Source organism: Bos mutus, chromosome 13, assembly GCF_027580195.1.
Source record: "Bos mutus isolate GX-2022 chromosome 13, NWIPB_WYAK_1.1, whole genome shotgun sequence".
NCBI lineage: Eukaryota > Metazoa > Chordata > Mammalia > Artiodactyla > Bovidae > Bos > Bos mutus.
In genome coordinates, this window is record NC_091629.1 from 39,157,454 (window position 1) to 39,183,516 (window position 26,063).

Sequence of the window (26,063 nt, forward strand, 5' to 3'; positions counted from 1 at the left end):
CAGTCCTTCAGGGCCCACCGGCCCTCAGCCTCAGATCACAAGGGGCACTGAGGGTCCAAGAGTGACCAGGATGGTCCACTGTGTCCAGGGACATCCTGGGGGCTCTGCATAGAATGGATCCATCCTCATCTCGCCCTGTGAGGTGGGTCCTGCTATGGGCCCTACTTACAGTGGGATCACCGAGGTGGGGTTGCCACAAGTCTCCCAAGGTCAGATCTCCCTGCCAGAGCCAGACTCCAACTACAGGATCAGATTTGGAACTCATTTCCCAGGACTCACTTTAGATATGACCAAGTGTCTGTGTGGCTGCTCCTTCTGCCCTGAAAAGCCCCCTGGTTCTGGTGCCTATTCCTCTACGGTATTCACTCCTTCCTCCCAGCCTCGGGTCACTGGAAGAGGCGGGCTTCTGTCGTGGACAGTGGTCTCGCCTTCAGAGAGGTCCCCATGCAAGCTGAATCACCGTCCCCAGAGGAGCTGTGGTCCCAGAGCCTGGCCCTGTGTCTGCCTTTACCCGTCCCCCAGGCCACGTCTTCCCCCCAGTCCATTGCTGCCACCCAGCCTGCCAGACCCGACTTGTGATACGTAATTACTGTGGGCGCCAGTGCATTCCCAGAGCTCCCTGGGTGTGTTTGATGTTCTGATGCTTTATTCCAGCTCCTAATCTAGGGGCTTTTCTGCCTTTCATCTCAAATTCCACTTGTTTGTGTCGCTTAAACACTGATGGGCACTGTGGACCAGGAGGGACTGTTTTGTGTACTCTGCAAGACATCCCAGTCTGTCCCCTGAGCCGTTCTCCTCAAATGGATGAATTACATGCATGTCAGTTATATTTCACTAAAGCTACTTTTTCTGAAATGTGATTTTTAATAAGCATGCACTGGCTCAGTGAATGCATACACAAGACACCCCATCTCCAGGAACAGAGACAGAGGGCATACAATCTAGAAGCATTGGCTCTGCCGGGCACCAGGGGTCCCGCTGCCCAAGGGAGTGTGCCCCAGGCCTGGTGTGGGGCAGGTGATCAGTTAATGCACCAGCCTTTGTTTCCTGCTTAAACCTGGGCCCTGCAAGTCCTCAGCAAACGGAGGATCAGGATTCCAAGAAGATGGGCGTCCACCTCATGTCTCAGACACGTCTCCCAGGGGAGTGGAAGGGAGAGACCCTGTTTGGTTTCCACCTGAATTCTTGGGGGAAGGGCCACTGGTGGGAGACAGGACTGGGGTTCAGTAGAGCGAGGGGGCCAAGAGAGACTGGGTTCCAGGAAGCCTGTGGCCCAGGACGCATCTGTGCTGCCCTCTGGGGCCCATGGTTGCAACTGCAGGTCCTCTGGGCTCCCAGCCGGGAAAAACGGGGCCGAGGGCTGGCTCATAGCTCACGCCCAGAGCTGACGCCACTACCCTCAGATTTAACCAGTGATGCCGTACACACTGATGGGTCCCCAGAGGAGGCAGAGGGGCTGACGTGCCCTGTGTAACGAGACACCGGAGCACTAGCCGCAGGCGCTGGGACGGGCAGAGCCGGGAAGCAGATGCCTCCTGTTCTGCCTCTTCCAAGAAGCATCCAGTGAGAATGGCGATCGCCACCTCCCACCTTCAGGAGATGAAGCAGACAGGGTCACAGCCCGTCCTGGTCACTGCTCTGTCACATCTGGACATTCAGGGAAAGAGTAACCCTGGGCTGGGTCTGACAGGTGTGCGTGCGCGTGTCCACACACACAAGTGCCGGCCACGGTATCCAGTCACCCCGACTGAATCACTGCTGCATGACAGTGGTGGGAAGCGGGACCCTGGCTGAGGGCCAAGCCCCCTGCCCCCAACTTGGGCCCTGGGCCCTGAAGGAAGGGGACTCAGGTCACATGGGGAAGGGGTCACCACTTTGAGGGGTGGGAGGGACCTCAATCAAGCGACTGCTCGCCCTAGGGCAGCCCATAAGGACATGAACTCACAAAAGCCCACTTGGACAATTTGCAAAACTGCTGAACTTTGCAGATTTATGGTAATAAAACACACTGGGCAGGAATATATGCTTTAAATATCAAAATATATTTACACACATACGGTTTTAACAGAGGACACAGACAGTAAACATTCCACACAAGTCCCAATGCCCTCTGGGTAGAATTCACAAGTGCTCAGCAAATGGTCAAGTAAAAACAAATTCTATAAATAAGTGCTTATGCAGAATATGGGTCCGTAGCTACATTCTTACGTTGCTCCCATCCCGCTGTAGGGCTGTGAGCCTGAGGACAGGAGGTGACAGCAGGTTTACAAGAATACATGAGTTAGAAGTTCCCCCAGGACACAGCCCCCGGGTCTCCTCTTTATCAGGAGAACCGTGGGACATCAAGGAAGGCTGCCTGAAAAATGCCATGGACCCACCCAGGAGCTCCAAAGCACCAGCGTGTCCACAGTGTGGGGTCCCTGTCCCTTCCTCCGAGTGGCCTCAACCAGGCCAGCCTCACTGTGAGCGCTGTGAGGAGCCCCGGGTATCACAGCCACTGTGAGCGCTGTGAGGAGCCCCGGGTATCACAGCCTCACTGTGAGCGCTGTGAGGAGCCCCGGGTATCTAAGACCATGATGGGAGCTCAGCGTCTCCACTGGAAGAAGAGGGGACACGGAAGCAGCTCCCTGGAGTCCACAGGTGGTTTTGCATTCTGTGCAATGACAGACGCAGTCACATAGGAGGGCACGGGTGGCTTTACAAGCACAGCTGTTCATGTTTCCAAGGGACCCTGAGGCTCCCAGGGATGCCATCTGGCTAAGTCCGTGGGAAAGAGCGGAGAGTGAGGGACCAAAGAGAGATGGTGCTTCATCCAGTCGGGAAGCCAGCTGCTCCTTCCAAGCCAAGAGCCGGTCACCCTGCTCCATCTGGCAAGGTCCAGGGGGGCTGGGTCAGGGGCTTCCACTTGGATGCATCTTGCATTCTTCCTCCTCGGTGCCCTTGAGGCTTCGACACGTGGTCATCAGCTCAGTCCCCCAGGACCCACCGGCAGATTTTTGCAGGTCTTCAATGCTGGGCCTCAAACGGGGAGGGGTCCCCGCTTCCAGGGAGCAATGAGACAGTGTTTCCAGGAAGTGCTGTGTGGCAAGTCCGTGCCCTGGGTGGGCAGGTGGGCCGTCAGATGTCACTCTGGATCTGGAGAGCTGAGGGGGCTTCCTGAAGGTCTGAGGGGTTGTCAGAGGCTGAGGACTGGCTGGGCAGAGAAGCCTCCAGGCCATCAGAAGACCCCGGTGGGCTCTTGTACAGAAAGCAGGCAATGGCAAAGAAGATGGAGCCCAGGACCTGGAGAGAAAGGAGCCACTGGACCTTGGCCAAGCTGCCCACCTAGAGGTCCCAGGTACTCCCGCTTCTGAGCCCCGGTCTGGCCCTGGGTTCCTCACAGCATCCTGGAGAGCCAGGCCCTGCTCTGGCCAGAGGATCCATCTGTCCTGCACAGCCAGACCCAGCTTGGATACCAATATTTTTAGTGGGGGAATGAAAAATAAGATTTGACTTGAAAACAAGGGCACTGGGTGAAGAGGGGGGTGCTTGCTGTGGGCTGAACAGTGTACCCCAAAAGATATGTCCTGACTCCTAGAACCTGTGAGCAGGACTCAATCTGAAAATAGGATTTTTGTGGGCATAATTAAGTTAGGGGTGTTGCAGTCATTCTGCATGAGGTCCAGTGACTGGTGTCCATGTAGAGAAGGGGGGCTGACACAGACACTCAGGGAGCAGCCAAGATGGAGGTAGAGACGGGCTGCTGCCCCCAGAAGCCTAGGAGACCCAAGGATGGAGGAGCCACTGGCAGGGGGAAGTAAGGAGGGGGAGGCAGCCGACAGAGCCCTTCGGAAACCCCAGATGGAATGGATACTACAGACACCTTGATTTTGGACACTTGGCTTCCAGAACAGAAAGAATTAATTTCTATCTAAGCCCCAGTGTGGGGTCTTTTGTCATAGCTGCCCCTGAACCTAAGAAAGAGGTGGTCAGCATCGGTGGTCACTTCACTGCAGCCACTGCCTAGATCACCCCGTGATGATGCTGGAGTCATAGGCCATCTGGCAGATGGAATTGTGGGCAGGCAGGCTGGCCTCAGTATGTGTGTGTGTTTAAGGTGTGAAAGCTGGGTTTTCACAGGGGCACTGCCTGGGTGGATGGACCTGAAACTGCAGTGACAAGAGGCTATTTCCTCTAGTGAACTTGTGACCCAACAGGAGCACCTGGCCACTCCCCTCTCCCCACTAAAATTAGCACTGACTTTGGGAGCTGATCCCACCCCAGTGCTGAGGTTGTGGGGGTGCTCTCTGGGCAGACAGTGGTCCAGGTACCAGCTGGCTGCTCTGGCTGAGGGATCACACAACACAGGGAAAAAGGGAAGCGAGGGCCAGCTCCCTGTGTGGGAGCGACTCTTTGAATTGACCTACTTGTCCAGGGCTGCACAAATCCCTTCTCACACTTGGCTATTTTTAAGCTAATCTTCAGGGAGATAAACCCAAAGGTGACTGAGAATCCTGTCTTTGCAGCTCTCCCTAAAGAGGCGGCCCTGCCAGTATGACATCCCGAGTCTACCCTCCACCCGAAGAAGAAAACCAAGACATTCTTATAGACCGGCCCTAGGATTCTGCTTTATTTGGGAAGTCTTGCACCTTTTCCTCCAATGGGGGTAAATTCAAAATGAAAATACTAAGCTTCTCCCTGCAGAGCTTGTGTGGAGAGATACAGCAGAAAGGTTCTTGTAAGAGTTGAAAGCAGAGGGTCAGACTGAGAAGTGGGATGTAACTCAAGGCCCACCAGAGAGGCAGACGGAGAAACTCAGCTTGTGGACCCTCCCAGCCCACCAGCCCAGAGTGGGAAGGCCTGCCTGACTCTTGCTCAGGGGAGTGTTTTTTCATTTCTCCAAAGCCTCAGCTGACTAGAGCCCCAGGGCAAGCCACGGAGGTGGTGGGGGTGATGGTGAGTGGGTGGGGGATGGTGAGGGCTCCAGAGGGCAGGGGGATAGGGGTGGGCTGGACACAAGCCCTGGACTTGCTGTCCCACCATTGCTTCCACTGGCATCAGGTCATCACGTCCCAACAGTGACCACTTGGAACAGGGAAGGATCCCCTTCTGGGAACCAGAAGCAGGGGTGATACCCAGGGCACCCCTTCCAGTGGGGGATGAAGCTGTTGGAAGGACCCAGGGGCTGCCCAGACCCCCAGACTAGTGGGAGAAGGCTCTTGGCTCTTTGGAATGGACTCTAGGGCTCCCACCCCTCCCCCACAGTGCCCCTGGGGGGACGCTGCCCTGCTCACCTTGTACCCCAGCCCTGCGATGAGCAGGTACCAGCTCATGGCCGAATTCTGGTACACAAAGCAGGAGCCCTGCTGGCCACACTGGTCTTGCCAGAGCAGACACGCCTTGTCGATCACCCAGCCGAAGGCAATGGGCCCCGGGATGCTGCCTGTGAGGAGAGGTGCACTCAGTGCCTGGGCACATCTGGGGAGCAGGGGCAGGGGTGCAGTGCCAGTGACCCACACAGCATGGGCCCTCGGGAAGGTGTTCTCAGGGGGTGCATGGGAACTTAAGTGCTCCTTTCTCTGGGGACTTGCCTCTGCAACCAAGATGCCCCATGACCTTTGACTCTGGTGAAGTCTGTGTTACTGAGGAAAGGGCACACTCTGGGCTGTTTAGAAAAGACCCTGATGCTAGGAAAGATTGAGGGCAGGAGGAGGAAGAGGGGCATTGAGGGGCAATGGAGGAAGAGATGGTTGGATGGCATCATCCACTCAGTGGACATGAGTTTGGGCAAACTCTGGGGGATAGTGAAGGACAGGGAAGCCTGGCATGCTGCAGTCCAAGGGGTAGCAAAGAGTCAGATTTGCTAAGATTAAGTGACTGAACAACGGCAGCCTCAGGGCAAATAAATGGCCAGGGGTCCCTCTAGTGGACTCTTAAGGAATGGCATCCTTCCCTGGGGTGACATAGCCTCCTGCTGGGAGGCTCTTGAGCCTGGCGCCTGCTCTTGTGCAGTGAACACACCACACAACTGTGCTTGGCTTCCTTATACAGCACAGTACCTAGAGTTCTAACCACGATCCACTGGATTCCCAGTGCAAAGGATCTCTGCTGATCACAGACGCACCTGCAATGAAAAACCAACACCAGTCAATGCCTGGGGAAGCTTGGTTGCCTGACACATAACACCCCCATGGCGGCTCTGGGTCCTGGCCGAGCCCCGGGCTGCATCACCACCTCCCCAGGTGGCAAGCACAGCCAGAGGCAGTCAGCTCTTTCCTGCCAGAGCTCTTCGGGGCCCGGCACACACCCCTCAGGGATCCGCAGAGCTCCAGCTTAGCTGCAAAGGGAAGGTTCTGGACCAGAGCGAACCCCGCCCCGGGCTTACCGTAAAGTCGCTGTTAGTGCAGGAATGCTGCTGAGGAAGGTAAAGACAATTACAACGAATATGAAAACCAGAAGGAGGGGCTTTCTCTGACAAGTTGAAGTGCATTTCCCTGCGGTAGCATGGCCAAAACCAGAGGAAAAATTCTGAGGGACACAGCTACAGTCTCGGTACACCTGAGGAGCGCAACAACAGCGCTGATTACAGGAGGAAGCGGCGGGGCCCCAACCCCCGCCCCACGACCGGGCACCGACCACATGCTCAGCAGCCACTCTTACCTTCTGGCCGCCCGGGCTGGACACGGCCATCTCCAAGCAACCCGCGTAGCATGGTGAGTAGTACATGAGGCCATCGGAGCCGCACACGGGGCTGTAATGCTCCGGCTGGCAGCCGCAGTGGAGGTTGCAGGCAGCCATCAGCTCCACGTGGCCTTCAGGCAGGAGGCTGCGGGCAGAAGAGAGTGACGGTGGAGGGGAGGCCAGGCTGGGGTCTGGTCCTCACCGGCCCACAGCTGAGGGGTTCTGAACTCTCTGAGTTTGCTCCACAGCTGGGGCTGCCGCTGTCCCATTTTACAGACAGAGGCTCAGGGACCAGCCACCGGACCCCACTGAGGTCATCAACCTTGCTGTTATGCTTGCTTATTTGCTAAGTCACTTCAGTCATGTCCAACTCTTTGTAACCCCATGGACCATAGCTCACCAGGCTCCTTTGTCTGTGGGATTCTCCAGGCAAGAATACTAGAGAGGGTTGCCATTCCCTTCTCCAGGGGAATCTTCACGACCCGGGGATCAAAACCATGTCTCTTATGTCTCCTGCATTGGCAGGTAGATTCTTTACCACTAGCGCCACCTGGGAAGTCCCCTTGCTGTTATAACCACCCAGTGACTGCACCCCAAGTGCCAGACCCCACCTCCGTTTCAGGGACCCCTGGTCCCCCCAGCACAAGCAGGGGTCTCCCCTCACTCCGGTGCTGCCTGGCCCTTACCTCCCATTGTAGCCAGCGGTCACACCCGCCATGGGCACCCCGGGGCAGTGCATGAGGAAGATGAGGGAGGCCAGCAGGCTGACCAGGGTGCACAGCAGGCAGAACTTGATGATCCCAGAGCCTCGGAGCTTGAACTTGTTCACAAAGAATCCACCCAGGAATGTGCCTCCACCTCCTGCTGGCACTACCAGGTACCCTAAGGAGAGGAAAGGGCTCAGGGCCATCCTGGGGGCCTTGGGGGTGGGGCCAGCTGGGTCTCATCTCCGCTTTGCAGATGGGGAGATGGAGGTGCACAGTCATGGGGCTCCATTCTCGTGGCAGTGCTGGGCTCTGCGCCTCATGTGGGGACTCTGACCAGTGCTCTCAGGGACCCCGGGGCCTGGGGAGGCTGCCAGCCCAGCCACTCAGAGGCCCAGGGAGGCAGGGGCAGAACAGACAGGGAAGAGGACAGGTCACTGGCCCCCAGCCCCATCCGCTGGGGAGGCCAGGACAAACACACTACTGGGCCCATGCAGTCAGAGTCTGACCACAAGTAGGTATTTGGAGAAGCTGGTGGCTGCTGCCATTTGGTACGAAGTAGGGCTTCCCTGGTGGCTCAGATGGTAAAGAATCTGCCGGCAATGTGAGAGACCTGAGTTCAATCCCTGGGAGCCAGGTGGGCTGCAGTCCATAGGGTCACAGAGAGGTGGACACAACTGAGGTGACTGAGCACATGGCGTGCATGGCTTCATTGGCATGTGGCTTCCAGGTCACCCAGAGATGGGGTGCAGACAGGACGGGGTGGAGGAGACCTCAAAGCCCCTGGGCTCAGTGAGCCCCTTTCCCCAGATTGAGACCAGCTCTGGGGACCCCAGGGACATGCTGTTCTAAGAAGGGATTGTTGGCTGCTGTGGGGAAGGGGAGACAGCTGCTTGGGTGGGGATGTGGGCAGACAGGCTCAGCCATGAGGCCAGCAAGGAGGGGTGTCTAGGGGCATTAGTCGGGGAGGTAGGGCCCCAATCTGACATCATCCACCTATGCAGGGAAGGGAGCCCTGTGGGTGGGGCCTGGCCAGGATGGACCCCACATACCTCATGCCCAGCATGCCCTCTGTGAGGCCGTGGTTGCCCCCAAACACAGGGCTATGCCATGAACAGGGCTGGGAGGAGGGAGACCCCCAGGACACTCATCACCTGGCTCCCAGGGACGGCCAGGCCCAAGGGAGTCTAGTGGGATCTGCCACCCAAACACCTTCCACCACAACCAGGGACACAAAAGCCCAGGCTCCCTGGGGCCCATGGAGAGACCGGCCAGCCCCCAGTAATGACCTTCCTCCCCATCGGGGAGCAGGGCTTCGTGTGATCAGAGCTCTCTTGTAGGAGCCTGGATGTCTGCTCTGGGCCCCTGCCTGGGCAGGACCACGCACCCAGGATGTGTGGCCCATGTGGGTGGCACTGCCTGGGGTTTTCTGGAAGAGATTATCAAAGGCCCCTCTGAAAACTGATGAAAAAGCAGAGGACCCGTTCCCCTAAGACTCAAGGAGTGTTCTCACCAAACAAGGTGGCGGCTTCTGAGGCGCTGAGGCTGAACTGCGACTCGAGGAACTTGGGCCCGAACGTGGACATGCCGGCGATGAGCGTGGCCTCGGTGGCCCCGGCCAGGCAGAGCAGGATGAACGTGGGGTTCTTTAGGAGGAGCCAGATGGAGCTGCGGGGAGGGGAATGGAGATCAGAGAGAAGAGACTGAGAATCAGAGTGGGCCAGAGTCAGAGACCCTTCCACCAGGACACAAAGAGCTCTGGTTCTGAGGGAGGCGTGGGCGGGGTGCAGGAGAGCAGGGACACCCCACATTTACTCCAGAGAAACCAAGCATGGGGCAGGCGAACGCTGGTGCCGGGGTCTGGAGCCCATGGCTTGCTGGGAAAGGCGGGGGTCACAGAGTCTGGCTCCAGTGTGGAGAGAGACTCCGAGGGATCGCAATGCTACTGAATCAGCCCCGGGGGCAGCTGGGAGGACCAGCAGAGAGGCCTGGGACAGGCGGCCTTCGTCATCCAGGACTGGGTGGCCGCCAGGAGAGGGGCTCGGGGCCTGCGGGGGGCTGACTCAAGCACCACCAGGGGTGGTGGGAAGACCCATGGTTTGGAGCCAGACACCCCTCCAAGGAGCCCCTGGTGGGCTTGACTGGTTCCCAACTCCTCTTGGTGGGCACTTGGGGGACAGTGGCTAATGGAGTGACACCAGGGGCTTGAGAAAGCGATGTGGGCTGTGGGCAGTTTCTCTTGGAGCCTTGGGTCTTCTCAGGTGCCCACGAGGAGGCAAAGTCTGGTGACAAATGGCTGTGTTGACAGAGCCTGTCACAGCGGCTGAGGACGGCCGCCTTTGCTCATATTCTCTGTCTGCAGCTGAGGCCTCATGAGCCTCCTGCCCGCAGAGCCAGCCCCTCAGACATTGCGGCTCAGCCTCCCAGGAGGGAAGTCCCACACCCTGAGACACTCTGGGTCACACTCCTAGGAGGGAGACCCACCCGGAGAACCAGTCCCTCAGACAAGAGCGTGACCCTCCTAGGAGGGAAACCCCGCCAGACCCAGCTGTCAGCGCACCTGTCAAAGCAGTGCTCACACCTGACACTGAAATGCTCTTCATTTTGAGGGCACAGGCCAACAATAAATTGGATCCTGCCTGGTAGGAGCTCGCAGTGCGGTCACAACCCCCGGAGGAAGGGATCGACACTAATGAAGTCACCCCACCCCGGAGCTGCTCAGGTTAACCTCAGAGCGGCCTGTCTCCCTCCTGATGCAGACAGGGACCTGATTCCATTTTAGAACTGACTTCCAGACTAGAGGACTTATGACCAGGCTTCTTTCTGGTCAACTGTCCGAGTCCCACATACATGGAGGAAATAAGATGCAGAGGAAATGCTATCTTGGTGAGGCTGTCTGTGACTAGACTGTGTGTGTGAGTGTGCCTGTGTGCGTGCATGTGTGCCTATGTGTGCGTGTGTGAGTGTTTGTGTGTGTGTCTGTGTGTGTGTTTGTGTTTGTGTGTGTGGTGACGGGGAAGCCCTGGGTGTGGCCAGTCCCTTCCCGGACCTGCCCAGACCTGCTCAGGCTGTGGGGATGCTCAGCGAGGCTCAGGCCAGGTGACTCTTCCAAGAAATACATGAACTTCCTCATTTTTTAATCCCTGTCTGTAGGTTCCTCAACTGAAATTACTGTATTGAACTTTGGCTCAGAGAACTAGTCACGACCTTGACAGAGGGCCATGTTCCTGGATTCCTTTTATCAGCAGCAGCCAGTTCAGGGAGCCAAGGCTGAGCAGAAATCTCCTTATCTCTGCACTTTGTCCCTGGGGCTATGAGGACCAGGCTGTTAACACCCGTGGTGCTGGCGCTGCTTGGAAGGAGTGGGTGGCCCTTCCCCCAGCTCCACTGTGGTGTTAGGAGACAGGACGAGCGTGTCCCCAGCCAGTGTGGCCCTGGGCCGGCTCTGCCAGTCTCAGGGGCAACTCCTGAGTGGGCGCCTCTTCTTGGGAGTCTAACCAGGCAGCAAGAAGCGCAGGGCTTCCCTGACCCCATGTCACCCTCCCTGTGTCGAGGACAGACATCTGGGACGCATTTCCACCACTGACAGTACCCACCCCCAAAAGGGGGCACTCATGGGTTCGGGAAGCTGCGGGGCAGGTGGGCGCTCAGTGAGGCTGAATTCAGGCAGGTGATTTGAGGGCCTCCTCCCCCTGCCTGGGAGAGCCCCTCACAGAATGCCCTGACGAGGAGTCCTGGCCCACCAGGAGCCCCCTCCCAACGCGGTCCCTCTGAGATCCCAGCAGCCTTGGCTCTGTTTGTCCCGACACGGTGACGTCGGCAAAGTGAGGCCGGGGCACACGTGGCATAAACAGGACATCACTGCCCAAGAGGAGGTGGAGGCTGGATGGTTCCTTCCATGGAGCCCTGAGGGCACATGCAGGTGATGCCCAGTGAAACGATCAGAGGACAGGCGGAGGGGTGACTCCTGGGGGTGGGGTCAGTAGCTTCCCTGAGGACTGTGGACTCGTCTGCGGGGCAACTCACCCTAGCATCAGGGGTTCACGTAGTGACCACGAGGAGGTACCAGGCACGGCCCCCAGAACCTGCCATGCAGGAGTATGAACGTGCTCCTGTGTGCGGGTCCCTGGGTCCACAGGCCAGGGCAGTGGGGGGCAGGCACTGTGGGGTGTCAGAACTGGCCCTCAGTGGCTCCATGCCAGGAGGTTCTATCTGCTGCTTCTTAATCTCTATGCCTAAGTTTTGGAGCCAAGACCCGAAGGTTGCTGGGTCATGGGATGTATAGGGGGTGTGGGCTTCCCACATGGCCCTGGAGGGGTCACAGGACTCTCCTAGCTGAGGGTGAAGACCTAGCATGTGGAAGACCCTAAAGGGTCTGCAGGACACACAGGCACAGATGAGAGGCCCCCAAGGTCCTTACAGAGGCAGGTCACTGATGGTTTTCCCGAAGTCAGGGTTGCTGGTCACCTTGTGGCTACTGTCCTTCAGCTGGTATGTTTCAGATGCTCTCATGACCACATAGCGCTGGGACCCTGAAAGGATGGGTGTTGGTGAGTGGCAGAGACCCAAGGCCCCAATGCCTCTCCTGGGTGTGGGAGACAAGGCTCCTGGTAGACAAGGCTCCTGGACAGACACTAGATGCACCGTGGTGACAGACTGGCAGGGAAGGCGGGTGGTAGAGAGTCTGCAGGGCTCAACAGGGAACCAGAGGGAAGGAACTGAAAGGAGAGCACCTCTCCCACTGAAACAAGCCTCTCCCTTGGGTCCCTGAGCAGGTAGAGGTGGCAGGCATGGAGGGAGCTCACAGGTCGGGCCGCCCTGAAGGAGGGCAGCATCAGCCAGTGGATGAAGGGAGGAGGAAGAGCAGGGGACAGGATGTCCTGTCCCTCACTCACCAGGGGCGGGAAGCACCCACCTGGCAGCTGCCGTGGGTAGCCAAGGATGGGGATCGCGACAAGGAAGGCAGCGGCCCCAGCGCCCAGGAAGCCGACCCACCAGGCACCCACCCACAGTGGGCTCTCAGTGGTCAGCTGCGTCCTGCGGCAAGAGACACTTGGGGTCAGTGTTGTGCTCACAGCACTCAGAGCACACACACCAGGCACCCTTCTGCTTGCTGGTCAGTGAGAGGCAGAGGTCAAAGGCTCTGCCCTGATGACCCCCCACACCAGGTCTGGGACCAGCAGTGGACGAGGGCATTAGGAAAGATGTGGGGTGGGGATGCACTGTGGTAACCGACTGGCAGATGCTGTGCGGCCTCCTCAGGTCCCTTCCTCTGGGGCCTGTCAGGCTGCCTCCCAACAAGGCCGTGAGGGCTGGCAGCTGGCGGGGGCCAGGCTGTCCCAGCAAGAGCAGGGCAAGGCACACCCTTCCTCCCAAAGCAGTGCAGAGGGGGTGTGGCTGGTGCCCTGGCCTCGGCAAAGAGCACAGGAGCAGTCGCAGCTGATCTCTCTTGGCTGTGGGAGGCTGTCCATCTACATTGTCCCCTCCCCCAGACCACACTCTCCAAGTGGCCCCCAGACTCCCAGGTCCATCAGAGCAGGGCCAGCCTGGACCCCTGCCCAGGGCCACCATCCCCCTGCACCAACAGTGGCGCTTTCCCTGTGGTCTAGACCACAGGCGTAGGGCCCAGGTCACTCACTGTTGGCTGATATCGGTGTAAATGTTCAGCAGGGCGCCGCCCACCAGGTAGCCAGCTGCGGGGCCGAGGATGGCTGCGGTGTAGAAGGTGGCTGGAAAGGAGCAGAGCCGTCAGGACCCCCCGCCCCACCTGCCTACCTGAGAGAAGCCCCCTGCATCACTGCCCTCCACCCCAGCCCTGGGAGGGATCCCCCTTAACCCGGGTGTTCCTTGTACAGTCTCCACTGTGTCTGATATCGGCCGGCAACAACCTTTCAAGGTGATTTTAAAACATTCCTCTCAAAGCCTCGCAGATGGCCCCAGACTATTTCTCCCTCAAAAGATCCCGAGACCCTCATTTTGCAAGATGAGGGCGGCACCCATGGGGGGCTGTGGGCTCACCTAGGTCCCAAATGCTCCCCCCACCTCAGACCTCAGAATGGCAACTGCTGCATGATGGTGGAATAGGAAGCAGGACAGCGAGCGAGCCTGGCCGGGCCGGAGCGCAGGTGGGGGCTCTCCACTGAGCCCGGCCCTGCCCTGGGAGAGTAGACCATGCAGGATGCACTCAGAGAAGTGGGCAGCATGAGGCTGAGAGCTCAGAAATCTCACCCAAATAAACAAGAGGGTCTCGGGGGCGGCATGAGGCTCGAGGCCATCCCCCACGGGAGGCATGGCAGTGCCCAGCTCTGTAACCCGGCCACCGGCTGAGTCCAACTCACGGGATCTTAGTTCCCCAACCAGGGATCAAACCTGGGCCTCCTGCAGTGAAGGTGCAGAGTACTAACCACTGGACCACCAGAGTCCACATGCTTTGGAACCCTCAAGATGTATGGGGGTCAGGCTGAGCTTGGCCGGCACCACCTCCATCACCTGAGGCATCAGGTGAAATTCAGTCTCGTGCTCACCTGCCACCTCGCCTAGGAGCCCCTGAGGCCAGATGTGACCACATGTGGCCAATGAGGAAATGCACATAAGGGGCTTGGATGGGGCTGGGCCACGAGCAGACGCCCAGTGGGCCTCACTGCCAGCACGCCCGCCCACTCACCAATGTAGACCGGTGAGTAGCTGGACTTGACGTTCTCATCCAGGTAAGTGACGCCCAGTGTGTAGAGCGGTGTGGCACCCATGCCATGCAGGAATTGGCCCAGCATGAAGACCAGCCGGTAGCTGGACAGGCCGGAGGCGCCGTCCTTGCACGTTGAGCTGTGGTTGGCCCAGCAGGTCCCCACGACCTCGTCCATCTGCACCTCATAGCGGCCGGCGGTGAAGTGCGGCAGCGCGAAGACCAGCGAGCCGGCGCCCATGACCAGCACGCCCCAGCCCAACCAGCGGGGCTTGTGGCCGTGGCCTCCGAAGTAGCTGACGAAGGTGAGGCAGAGGCAGGCGGCCACGTCGTAGGAGCTGGCAATGAGGCCGCTCTGGTAGCTGTGAAGGTCGTAGCGCCGCTCGATGGATGTGATGACGGTGTTAATGAAGCCGTTCACCGTCATGCCCTGCAGGAAGGAGGCCACGCACAGGAACAGCAGGAAGCCCTGCGGCGTGTTGAAGGCCTGCAGGCACGTGGGGGCGAAGGCCCGCCAGCCACAGGCCTCCCCGGGCTGTCCAGCTGCCACGTAGCACACCTCCTGGGCCGCCCGGGGCCCACACTTCTCGGGCTGGCACAGCGGCTGGCTCAGGGGCGCACTGAGGGACACCCGCCTGCTGGGGGGTGTGCGGTCACACTCGCTGTCGGTGCCCGAGGCTGGGCCGGGGAAGACCAGCTGTGGCTTTGAGACGAAGGGCTTGTCTCCCGTCGAGTGCTGGGGCATCTCCGCTGAGGGTGTGGCAGTGACGGCAGTGGGAACGGACACGCGAGATTCCAGCGGCTGGATCAATCTGCGGGAAGAATTGTTGGTTAGTGTTTCCAGCTCCAGGAGAACCCTCCCCCAGGCCTTGCACTCTGCCTGCCTGGTGTCCAGCCTGGCGGGGGTGGCCTCCCTGACCAGCCCCCTCCTGGGATCCAGACCCACACACTCAGGGCACCCCCGGCCTGAACAAGGCCACAGAGCAGAGAGCAGAGCCGAGATACAGCAGGACCGAGTTGGACATTGTGTGAACACCTGAGTCTCCCCGACCTACACCTTCCCCGTGGCCTTGGCTCACCAGCTTGAGCTGTGTGTTCCGCCTGGGACAGCTGACTGCCCCCTACTCTGAACTCACACCCAGCTGGCTTCGCACTCTCTCACAAAAGGGAAAACCATCCGAGTCCAGAGTGTGGAGAGTGGGAAGTGAGGAAGGGATAAGGGCAGGTGCCTCAGACCCCTGGGGTGGCACTGGATAGGAGGGTCAGCTGGCACTGGGCCTCGCCTGTGGCCAGTCTCTCAAGATGCTGAAACCACCGTGGTCTGCGGCCCCACAGGCAGGTTAAGGGAGGTCATGCCAACCCTGCATCTTTCTGCAAACTCCCAGCCTGCCCTCTCTGGGCCTCCCTCTGACCCCTGGCCCCTGCCCAAAAGGAGTTCAGTCAGGGCCATGAAATCACTCATCTTGAGGCTCCCAGGGGCTCCTGTCACCCCAACACCCCCAAACTTTGAGAGAGGGCGGTCCCTAGGCCAGGTCAACAGGCCCTCTGTCTGCCCCAAGGTTGCCTGGGAACCCACGCGGCAATAAGCACCCTGCATCCTAAGAGGAAAGAAGCTGATTTTCCCACCTCGCTTGCACCTACACCCCTGCCCCCATGAAAATGCCAGGGGAGGGGCCGCTGCCCAGAGGCCTGAGGCTGCCCCAGACTCATCTCAGATCAGATCTGTGGACCAAGCCCTTCAGGCACCTGGTGATGGAGCCGCTTTGGGAGTGAGAATGGTGGTCCCCCAGAAAAGGAATGTCCCCCGCCACTCCGAACGTGACCTTATCTGGAAAAAGCGTCTTTGCAGACGTGATCTTTGATTTGAGATGCGGCCATCCTGAAATCCGCCTGTAATTCAGGAGACACGGGTTTGATCCCTGGGTCAGGAAGATCTCCTGGAGGAGGGCACGGGCAACCCACTCCAGTATTCTTGCTTGGGAAATCCCATGGGCAGAGGAGCCTGGCAGGCTCCAGTCCCTGAGGTCACAAAGAGTCAGACACAACTGGGCACGCACACACAGCCTGGCTTGGGGATGGCCCCAAATCCTGTGACTGCGTCCTCAGGAGAGAAGCCATCGACAAGGAGGCAGAGATGCAGTGATGCAGCCACAAGCCCAGGACGCCAGTGGGGGTGGGGGGACCAGGAGCTGAAGAGGCGAGAAGGCCCCACCCCGGAGTCTCCAGACGAATGGCAACCCTTCCCACACCCAGACTCTGGCCTCCAGACCTGGAGGAACAAAGTTCTGTCCTTGTAAGTCTCCTGTTGGTGGTCCTCTGTTATAGGACCCTCACGCATCCCCCAAGGAATCCTGGCTTCCAGGAGGCCACAGGCACTCAGAACAGGATGTATGTCCAGCGGTAAGGGCAGAGGGCTGTTCCCACTAACACTCTCTAGGGCCAGGGATGGGGTCAGGGAGGGACACCAGGCGTGCCTCAGTGCAGTTGCGCCTTGCCTGGGCCCTGCTGCTTGAGAGCAAAGAGGGCTTTTCAGGCAGTGACCACAAACAGATCCTTCAGTCCTTGGGATGGCAGTTTTGGGGTGTCCATGGGCTGGTTTTTGGCCATGAGAGCTGCCTGGCTTACAGGATCTTAGTTTCCCAAGCAGGGATTGAACCTGGGCCCCCTGCAGTGTGGAATCTCAGAGGAAATGGAAATACTGCAGTATTCTTGCCTGGATAATCCCACGGACAGAAGAGCCTGGCAGGCTACAGTCCATGAGGTTGGAGGAGTCGGACATGACTTAACAACAAAACCACCACCACCAACCACTGGACCACAGGGGAATTCCCAGGACTGACTGTTTTAAAACAAAAGAATGGCTTATTCTGTGTTAATCTTGCAAACTGGGAAGCAGCCCACAGTGAGGGAAGTGGCTGTGGTGGGACCACACCCCGGGCCCGGAGGCAGTTCTGCGTTGGGAGGGGACTGGGAGCACCGCCTCCCATGAGGCAGGTGCACTGAGGCTGGGGTGCCCCGTCTTTCCTACAGACCTCGGCTTCCTCCTCAGAGGCTTCGTGTTGGCTAATTTTAGCCTCACTCTGGCCTTTTCTCCAGCCTCCCTTGGGGCCAGGCCATGGGCACGAAACAGCAACATCCCACTTTCTGGTGTCTGAGCTCCACACCCAGACTGTGTCCCTGTCGTTGGTGCACACCTGGCCACGGCCCATCTTCCAGGAAAGGAAAGTGGACCCAGAGAGGTCAGCAATTTCCTCGAGGTCACACAGCCAGCCGGGGCCGGTTAGGATGAGACCACGTGTGAGAGTCACCCGTGTCCTTGACAACATTTCATTCAAAGAACCGTGACCAACTGTGTGTCATTGACTCATGCAGTCTACTGTTTATTTTGGAAACTGGCACTGCCAGGCAATCAGCATCTAGATCTCGAGGCCGAGCGTGGACAGAAAAAATTCCCCCTCAGTCATCCCTGGGGCCATGACAACGCCCAGAGCTATGTTTATAGAGCTACGCACCCTGGCACGCCAGGCTCAGTCATGAGAACTACAAGGAAGGTGCCTGCAGAAGGGGAAGGATCATCAAGGCTCCTAGGGGACAGAAATCAATATATCTGCACCTGCAGACCAGCTCCCGACGCAGCTTTGCCCACGGTTCACACAGGAGCCCGGGCCACTGTGGAAGAGTGTGGCTGGTGACAAGCGTGACCCCTGGGACAGGACAGCTCTGCCTCCCCACCCCCAGCCCCGTGGCTCTGACACTCTCCCAACACAGAAACTCAGAGAAAAACAGAACAGGCTAATCATTGCCCAGAGGCCAGCGTGTGTTGGTGCTGTGGGGCTCGTCCCTCCAGTGTTTTGTCTCAACGTGTGTACACAGGCAGGTGCACACACATGCACCAACACGTCTGTGTGTGCACCTGAGCACATACCACTGTCTGCACTTTTCACGCTCAAACACGTGAATGCACACACATAACCAACAGGGCCCTGGACCCCAACCTGGGCTAGGATAGACCCAGAGTGAGTTGCCCCAAGCAGGCCTAGGGGATTGGCTGCTCAGAGAGGCTGGTCCAGTGGTCCATGGGGATGGAGGGCAGTACCGAGCCAAGGAGTTATCATCGATGGGTGGGTGTTCCCAGGAGGATCTGCAAAATTGCAGACTTGTTTACCCCTCCCCCAGCTTGTTTAACTCTCCCGCTGACCCCCTAGCAGGAGAAATGGAGGGGCCAGGACAGGATCGGGCCCCAGGCTGCTCATCTTTCATGACTAGCAATGGTCACTAAGAAACAGTCCTTCCTGTTTGAAAACAGCCCATTTGACGAGACTGGAAGGCCAGTGTGGGTGGTGCAGACAGTTTCAGGTCAGCATGAAGTTTATCTGAGCCATGAGCTCTGGTCTCTGACACAAACACAGAAAGTCAGTCTATCCTCAGGCACATCGCTTGCTCTTCAATTCGCAGACGGAAAATCCCATTTTAGACATATAATCAGGTGACCAGCAGGGGCCACCACCCGTATGACGTGAGAAACAAATGGGACCACAGCATCACTCGGTACACAGCCCTGGTGCCTCCTGGCCAGGTCCGTCAGGAGTGGCTGTGATGGCCAGGACACAACAGCCCGAGTGCAGACCTCGACGCCAGCCCTCTCCATTTAGGCAGCCTCTGACGGCATCCAACCAAACCGTAACTGAGGCCCGATTCTGCTCCGTGTGTTGTGAGCCAGTTGGAGACGTCCACCCTCACCGGCGGTGTTTGGATCAGAAATTGGGTGGGTGGGCCTTGGTGTGACAGAGGCACTGGGGTGTCTGTGTGTGGAGAGGGGGCAGACAGAGATAGCCATGATGTGGAGCCAGTGGCGCCTGGTGTCCCCTCCGTTGGCAGGCACATGGATCCCGTGACATGAGGATCTCAGCCTTGAGGAGGGCCCTGTGTACCCAGGTCCTCAGGAGGATATTCCTGAGTTTGTATCAAGATCTCGGGTGACGTGTGCTGGGTGTGTGTGGGTTAGGAGCCGGCTCCAGAAGTGAACACAGACCGTCATGCTGACGCCTGCCCTGTGCTTAAAGGACACTTTGCTATGTGCGCAGCTCAAGGACTTGATCTCACCCACAGGTCTGCTGAGAATCGGGTCTGCAGGAGCTGCCAGCACTGGCATGAGGGCGTTTCAGGCACAGCAATGAGTCCAGGATGTAGACTCAGGTGTGAGTGAGGGGCGGTGGGCATGGCCAGCTGCTCTGTCTCGGGCTCCTGGTCATCAGCTCCCTGAGACAACACTGCTAGGGCCTGGGGTGCAGCCCAGGCCACTCAGGGTGATTTCCTTCCTGGACCTACTTCTGCAATGGTCAGAGGTGACCCCTGCCCCCCGACCCCTCGAGGCTCAGCTAGGAGAAGATGACTTCACAGCTGTCCTCCATATGGTTGGCCAGGCCAAACCCCAAGACCACTGTCTTTTGTTTCTCTGTCTCAGGCCAAAAAGCGAGCGGGAGGGTGAGCCGGTGGCAGAGTCCAGTGGCAGCACCACTTAGAGGCCAGCTGGGTCCCTCGAGGACTGGATAACGCTGCAGGGCTTGGGGAGGAAGTTGGGCTATGCCTCCAATTCCTCTCCTGGGCCCTGTGCTTGTGGCCTAGGTTTCCATCTACTTGGAGATTGTTTTAACAGAAAAGCATATCCGCTTCCCACCTGCTGCTGAGGCCTGATCTGCGGCGTGGCATCTCTTCTGAGACCTGAACTTTCAGGCTTGGCTGATGGTTGAGGGGTCGAGTGACTGCAGCTGGACGGTGAAGGAAGACTCGAGCAGGAGATGGGAGGTGAGGGACACGACGGGGACAATGGGTGGAGGCTGAACCACAGGAGGGCCAGGCCTGCTCTGGCCAGCACCCCAGGTCCAGGGCAAAGGTACCCTCACCTGAGAGCCTGCAGCCATCTAACTCTAGACATCTCGTGCTCCCCCTACTTCTGCTGAGCCTGCAGCTAAAGCTGGTGCCTTGTGCATGATCTCAGAGCCAAGAGCAGCGTGACGGCAGATTCTACCTGTCAGTCTGGTGGGTCCCAGGGCTCACCCCCCAGACGCTGGACAAACATTGCAGGTGTGGCTGTGAGGGCATTTCTGTAATCAGTGAGCATCTAAATCAGTGGATTAAGGACAGTGGGCCTTATCCGGGCAGCTGAAGGACTGAACAGAACAGAAAGGCTGACCCTTCCCCTTTCTGCCCAGCAGGGCTGCCTTTGAACTGGGACGTGGGCATTTTCCTGCCTTCACTTCATCGTTCTTTCTGGGTCTCAAGACTGTGGCTTTCAGACGGAACCATGACTTCATCTCTGCCGGATCTTGGCTTGCAACTGCAGATCTTGCAAAATCACATGGGCTGAGCTCTTCTAATTTGTCTCTTTTTATAGCGATCTGTCTCCTATCAACTGGGCTTCTCCGGAGAACCCTGAATCACGCATCAGGTAATTCTGAGTCAACACCTGCTGTGCAAGGTCTGTGCTGGGCAGTGGGGGTGAGGATCCCCAGGACACCGTCCCGTTCACGAGTGTTCACAGTCCCCCACACTCCAGGCCACCACTTAAGAATCAGTAGTAAACTGTCCCAGCTGCAAATCCAAACAGCACAGGGTGCCGAGAGACTCACAGTTTGGAGTTGACAGAGGCCCAGGAGCCCGGCTGTGGGGAAGGGGCACCTGACAGGACACTGCCACCATCTTCATCCATGCCTGTCCCCTGGGCCCGGCACATTGAGCTATCCCCTGCACATGTGAAATCCCTACCGTGGGTGTCCCCAGGTTAGGGATGTAACTCTCACCCCCGAGTCAGGAGGGCTCCTCTCAGCCCTGTGCTGGACCACGGCCCCAGGACAGAGTCTCCAGAGTCCTCCAGCCACGTGACCCCAAAGTGGGGGGCAGCAGGGGACTGGTGGCCCTGGGGTACCTGCTAACCACCCAGGCAGGCCCACTCTGCTGCTCTACTGCCCTGGTTCTCGTGGAAAGACGTCTGAGGCTGGGAACAACTCTGATGAAGGTTTTGACCACCCTCCTGGCCCTAGACGCACAGAGAATCCCCTCCATGTGCAGGGAAGAGAGCGACTGTCCTCCTTGGCCACGTGGGGCACACAGCTCTCCCCAGGGAGCCTGCTCTTGCAGGGGAATCTTGTCCCATCCATGTCTGCTCCTTGTCCCACCCAGGCCTGCTCCTGGCCAGGGGGCAGCAGGTCGGAAGCAGGAGGAGGGGATGGGGTAGGGGGAGTCTCCCCTCTTGCCAGAGCCTCTCCCTGTTCCTTGGGGGGAGTCAGAGCCTTAAGGATTAGGCAAGAGGATTAGCAGGAGAACAATATGCTCCCTGGGGCCTCCGGCCAGCAGCTCCGCACCTGGGGCTTCTGCGGCTTCTGCGAGAGAAGTGAGAGAGTGCACTCAGGTGCATGCGTGTGCAAGTACTTATGTGTTCATGCACGGCTATCTTAGCAGGATAAGGTTTCTTGCAACACCTGGACATCGGCTGCATCCCGAGATGCCTGTGCCAAGGACTCCGGGTCCCCTCCTGCTCCTTCTCCCCCATCCTCCTGCATCTTCACAGTCGCCCGCAGCCCCATGTGGGTGGCTCACTGTGGCCCTGCCTATGGAAATTGAGATCTGGGGTCAGTAAAGGACTGACCTTGGTGGTTTTCACATTCACCTGCTTGGCCCTGCCCACTTCTTCCTCAGGCCTTCCCCAGGCATTTACTCCTCCCAGTTGAAGTCTGTCTGCAAAGCCCAGCAGGTAGGAAGGATGCAGGATTACCCAGAGTAATATGTTAAGCCTCAGGTGGTGCCTGGGCCCCTGAGACTCCTCAGCCTGGCTCCTCATGGGATAGACTGGCTGCAGCTGAAACAAATGCCCCAGGGAGACCTGAGGCTGGGGTGGGCAGGTGGGGCCCATCCACACGTGTGGGGTGCTTCCAGGCTCCATCCTGATGCCACTGAGAACTTGGCAACCAGGGAAGAATCACAAGTTTCATTTCTCCTTCCTCCTTGTGCTCCAGCCAGCAGACATCCCGACTTGACTGCTCCAAGGCCACCAGCCACAACCACACGGTGGTGACTGCCCTGCACCGACACAGCAGCCCCATGGAGCTCCTGTACCATGGCCCGCTTGGCGGTCTCCCAGCCTCCCCACCCTGCTCCTTCCCTTCCCCATGACCCCGGGGGCTCTGCAGGCAGCCATTTCCCCTCGCCTCCTAAACTCCTCCTGCTCTCTCCTCCTCTGATTGGGTGGGGAAGAGGAGGGGACTTTCATGTCTCAAAGCTATTTGTAGAGCAGACTCCCGGGCGGCGGGACCTGGGGCAGCCACTACAGCATCGGCACACCCTAATTTGCAAACCTGGTGACCACACACAGGTGAGTGGGCAGGGAGCCGGCTGCTTTGCATGGAAGCTGACAATGAAGGACTGTCTGAAAGAGACCTGGGAGGGCCTGTCCAGCAGGGAGTGTCCTGCTGTCTCAGCATGGACATTCCTGCTCCTATCCTGAGTCTACAGCCCGAGCCCGGGCTGTGGGAGGGTGGGGTGAACAGACCTGCAGAGGCTGTCATGGCTCTGGGGGTGCTGAGAGCAGGTTCCGTCCACATGATGGGCCTGCCTTGGCACAGGCTGGACATTGCCACTCCCAGGTGGCCTCTTAGGCCTACGGGTCCAAGTACCAGCCCCATGCATCTGCCAAGAGGTTGGGCCTGAGCAAGCCCAGGTGGGAAGAGAGCACCATCCTCAGCCCAGCAATCCCAAGACCTCTGTCTTCTGGGTAGAGGGGGGGATTCCTCAGGTATCCCCAAGGCTTGCTGGGTAAAAAAGCCACTGGGGAAAGGCGGCCCCGTGGTGAGGATGTTCACGTGGCCCCCGGCCACATGGGAGGAGAGGACATGTTGGAAGCCCACAGTCCGTGAGCCTGTGACTCTGGACACTGACAAACAGATCCAGGCCAGCCTGGTACTTGGACCTGAGGCAGCCTCAGTGGCCACACATGACTGAGCAGTTTTTATAAGAGGCACGTGGTTTGTGAGTGCGTCCTCCACCCCCAGAGACGTGGTCCAAGAGGCTAATTCTGGTGGGAAGGGGGCTGTGCCGTGGCCATCATGGACATCAGCGGGCTGAGGGCTGACCTGGGCCAGCCGAGGAAGGGTCCTCATGACCAGCCCACGGGCGACACATCCTGGGTCCAGCATGTCCATAGCTGGGATGGCCCCCCTCCCCCACAGCAGGACTTGGCTCCACCGAATCTCTGTGAACCCAGGTCATCAGAGGCCCGAGCTGGCGGGCCTTGTCTTGGGGCAGGGTCCCAGCAGGCCTGTCCATGGTGAAGACGGGGGTCCTGCCCAGATGTGGGCACCCATGCTCACCATGACCATGCTAAGGCCACACAGCAGCTGAATGCCCAGGAACAAAAGTGGCTGAGTGTCCCGATGACTATCGTATATACCCCTCCAGGTGCAGGGAGTGGGCTCTCTGCTGCACCTGAGGGCAGAAGGCTCGGGGTGAGGGGGTAATATTTTCATGGTCTCTGTCCACACTCCAGTCAGAGGAAGCAATGGAGAAAGCAGGAATTTGGCCAGGGTGAGTCCTCTGGGCACCCCCACTGGGCCTGCTGTGCCATCAGGATGGTGGGGACCTGGGTCTGTGCCAGCACCGGCCTGTAGCCTGTGGGGAGGCTCAAATTGACCATAAGTAGCAGAAACTCACTCCAGAGCAAGAGTTCATGAAGCTGCGAATTTGTATGGCTCAGCAGTGCTGACCTGGGCTGGATTTGCACTCATGGAGATGAGTATGATGGAGGGCATGGAGGAGACAGCACTGAGCCCTGGAGTTAACTTGGACTTCACAGTGAGCAGGGGAGACCTTAACTGTTTGGAAACCAGACATAACCCAGAGCCCAAGCCACAATCAGCCCAAGGTCCATCCATGACCCAGCAAGGGTCAGGCTCTCCATGCTGAGTCATTGGGAATTGGGCACTCAAACCAGACCAGAGGCTAGGACCAGACACCAGCCCCAAGACCTCCCTCACACGGTTGTCCTGCCTGACTTCCCATCTCCCAGCTGCCTCACCATGGCAGTGGGAAGGGACTTGGCTGGGACACTGGCCACAGAGGCCACGCCCAGGGAAGCAGAGTTAGGTCATAGCCATTGGGTAGGTAGCAGCCCTGTGAAAAATTTCCAGGCAGTGTCTGCCAACCTCGCCCAGCAGGACTGAGAGATGAGTCCTGATGCAGGATGGTCAGGGTGCAGGTGGGGATCCCACCAGGATGCCTCTCCCTCCTTGCCCTCTGGCAGCACCTGGGAAAGCCTCCTCCCTGCCCCCATGGGCCTGGGCTGTCCAGCCAAATGCTCCTGTCCCCTAAGGTGCCGCCCACCTTTGGGGACCTTGCCCTGCGTCAGGCCTAGCTTTCCTGGGTTTCCTTCTTCCCCAGGTACAGAGCTGTAGAATGTCCAGAATCACACAAACATGGACTCAAACCTCTCTACCACATTCTCCATTGTGACTTTGGGCAAGTCATCTTGCAGCTCAGTGCCTCGGTTTACTCATCTGGGAAGTGGGAGCAACAGTAGCTCCCATGTGAGTGGAGAGAGGTTTCCATGAGTTGATACTCAAAGCCTGCAGCACAAGGCCTGCTGTGCTAAGTGCTCAGTGACCCAAGAGCTCAGCCTGCTGTCGTTAGATTGCTGCTGGTATTAGAGCTCCTCCGACCTGGCTGAACCCAGTGTCTTCTCTCCCCTGAAGTCCACACACTCCAGGCTGCACAAAAAAAACCAAACAGCACCACCGTGATCACGGTTCACCCCACCTCCTCCTTGGAGCCGGTTTCTGATCAGACAGAACAAACTCAAGTTCCCAAAAGCACCATGAAAAGCGGTCACTAGGAACTTGGTTACTTCACTGTGGAAAACTCATGTGGTCCTGAGAGAAACAGGCCCCACACCAAGTCTGACCCAGCAGAGGGGGCCCCCAGCCGGGCACATGGGGGAAGGGGAGGGGGACCCACGGGCCTCTTTCCCTGAGGCCAGGCCCCAATACCTGGCCGGGTTCTTCCCACCAGGTTGGGCAATGCCCAGGCTTGCTCCTCGGGCTTGGAATCCCAGCCTCTGCCTCGGTTTCCAGGCCTCTGGCCAAGCTGCCCACTGGGCGCAGAGCATGGGCTGTACACTCGTCCCTCCTCCCTCAGCTCCCGGACCCCTGTACCCAAGCCCCGGCTCTGTGCAGGGTTCAGGGGACCTCGCGTGGTGGGGCGGGGACAGCGGAGCGCCGGGCATCGCACAGGCTGGGACCAGTCCCTCGCACCCACCCCGCCCAGCCCGCGGAGCCGGCTCCGCCCGCGCTCCCCTCCCCGAGGTGTCTGGAGCGCGGTGGCGCGAACAAAGCGAGGCCACCCGCGAGAAACTTCGGTTCATGACGATTTCCTCCTTGACTCAGCAGTAGCAGCATCCGCCGCAGGTGGGGGCCCAGCCTCTCCGAGAGGCGCGTCTATACTGGCGCCATCCGCGTGGCCTGAGCTGCGTGCGCACGGGCCACCTGCCCCGGCCACCACTCCCGGCCCTCCCTCCATCCCCGCCCGAAACCCAACCACCACCTGTCCCCTTCCCTTCCGCTCGCCTCCGCAGAGGCGCCCTGCCCGAGGAACTGGCAGCGAGAGGGGGTCAGTTTTGCAGCCGGTCCCAAGGGGCAGGCGGGCGGCGGGGCGCACTGCCGGGGCCCAGCGTCCCGCGCTGCCTGGCATTCCAGCCGCGCCAGCGCCGGCGCCACCTCGATCCCCTAGCCCCAGCCCAGTGTCTGCGGGCACCTGCCGCGCCCCTGATGTCAGCAGGTCGCGGCCCGGCGCACCCAGGCGGCGCGCCCATGAAGGCGCCCTGAACATCCGCGGCCCTCGCTGCCCAGCGCACTTACAGTCCAGAGGTCCGGGCCGCCGCGCTGCTCACCACGCTCTGCCGGCCGCTCGGCGCCCACTCCCTCTTCATTCATCCTCTCCAGGCCCGCCCGCCGCGGAGGCCTCACCTACTCTGG

At 59.0% G+C, this 26,063-nt stretch overlaps 1 protein-coding gene across 2 annotated transcripts; it reads right to left on the minus strand.

The window, feature by feature from the left end:
- Positions 1 to 2,021: 2,021 nt before the first annotated feature.
- SLCO4A1 (solute carrier organic anion transporter family member 4A1) lies at positions 2,022 to 26,063 on the minus strand. 2 transcript variants are annotated; one of them, XM_070381446.1, is made up of 12 exons: positions 25,947 to 26,063; positions 14,029 to 14,858; positions 13,003 to 13,093; positions 12,280 to 12,401; positions 11,785 to 11,896; positions 8,878 to 9,032; positions 7,347 to 7,542; positions 6,640 to 6,805; positions 6,365 to 6,537; positions 6,039 to 6,103; positions 5,274 to 5,422; positions 2,022 to 3,282 (listed from the first exon to the last, which is right to left on the minus strand). In XM_070381446.1, exons 1-12 carry the CDS (start codon positions 26,015 to 26,017, stop codon positions 3,118 to 3,120), a joined length of 2,295 nt encoding a protein of 764 aa, XP_070237547.1. In that variant the 5' UTR covers positions 26,018 to 26,063; the 3' UTR covers positions 2,022 to 3,117. The 2 variants fall into 2 exon arrangements, with proteins under 2 accessions (XP_070237547.1, XP_070237548.1); XM_070381447.1 differs by lacking the exon at positions 25,947 to 26,063 and adding an exon at positions 15,793 to 16,078.

What these genes read in the sequence shown, in the direction of transcription:
- SLCO4A1 (XM_070381446.1), bottom strand. Translation starts at nt 26,017, where the DNA reads ATGAAGAGGGAGTGGGCGCCGAGCGGCCGGCAGAGCGTGGTGAGCAGC. An exon ending in CTACCCACGGCAGCTGCCAG is followed by an intron (nt 11,897 to 12,279) that starts GTGGGTGCTTCC and finishes CCATCCTTTCAG; the next exon opens with GGTCCCAGCGCTATGTGGTC. An exon ending in ACCGCTGGCTACAATGGGAG is followed by an intron (nt 6,806 to 7,346) that starts GTAAGGGCCAGG and finishes TTCTGCCCGCAG; the next exon opens with CCTCCTGCCTGAAGGCCACG.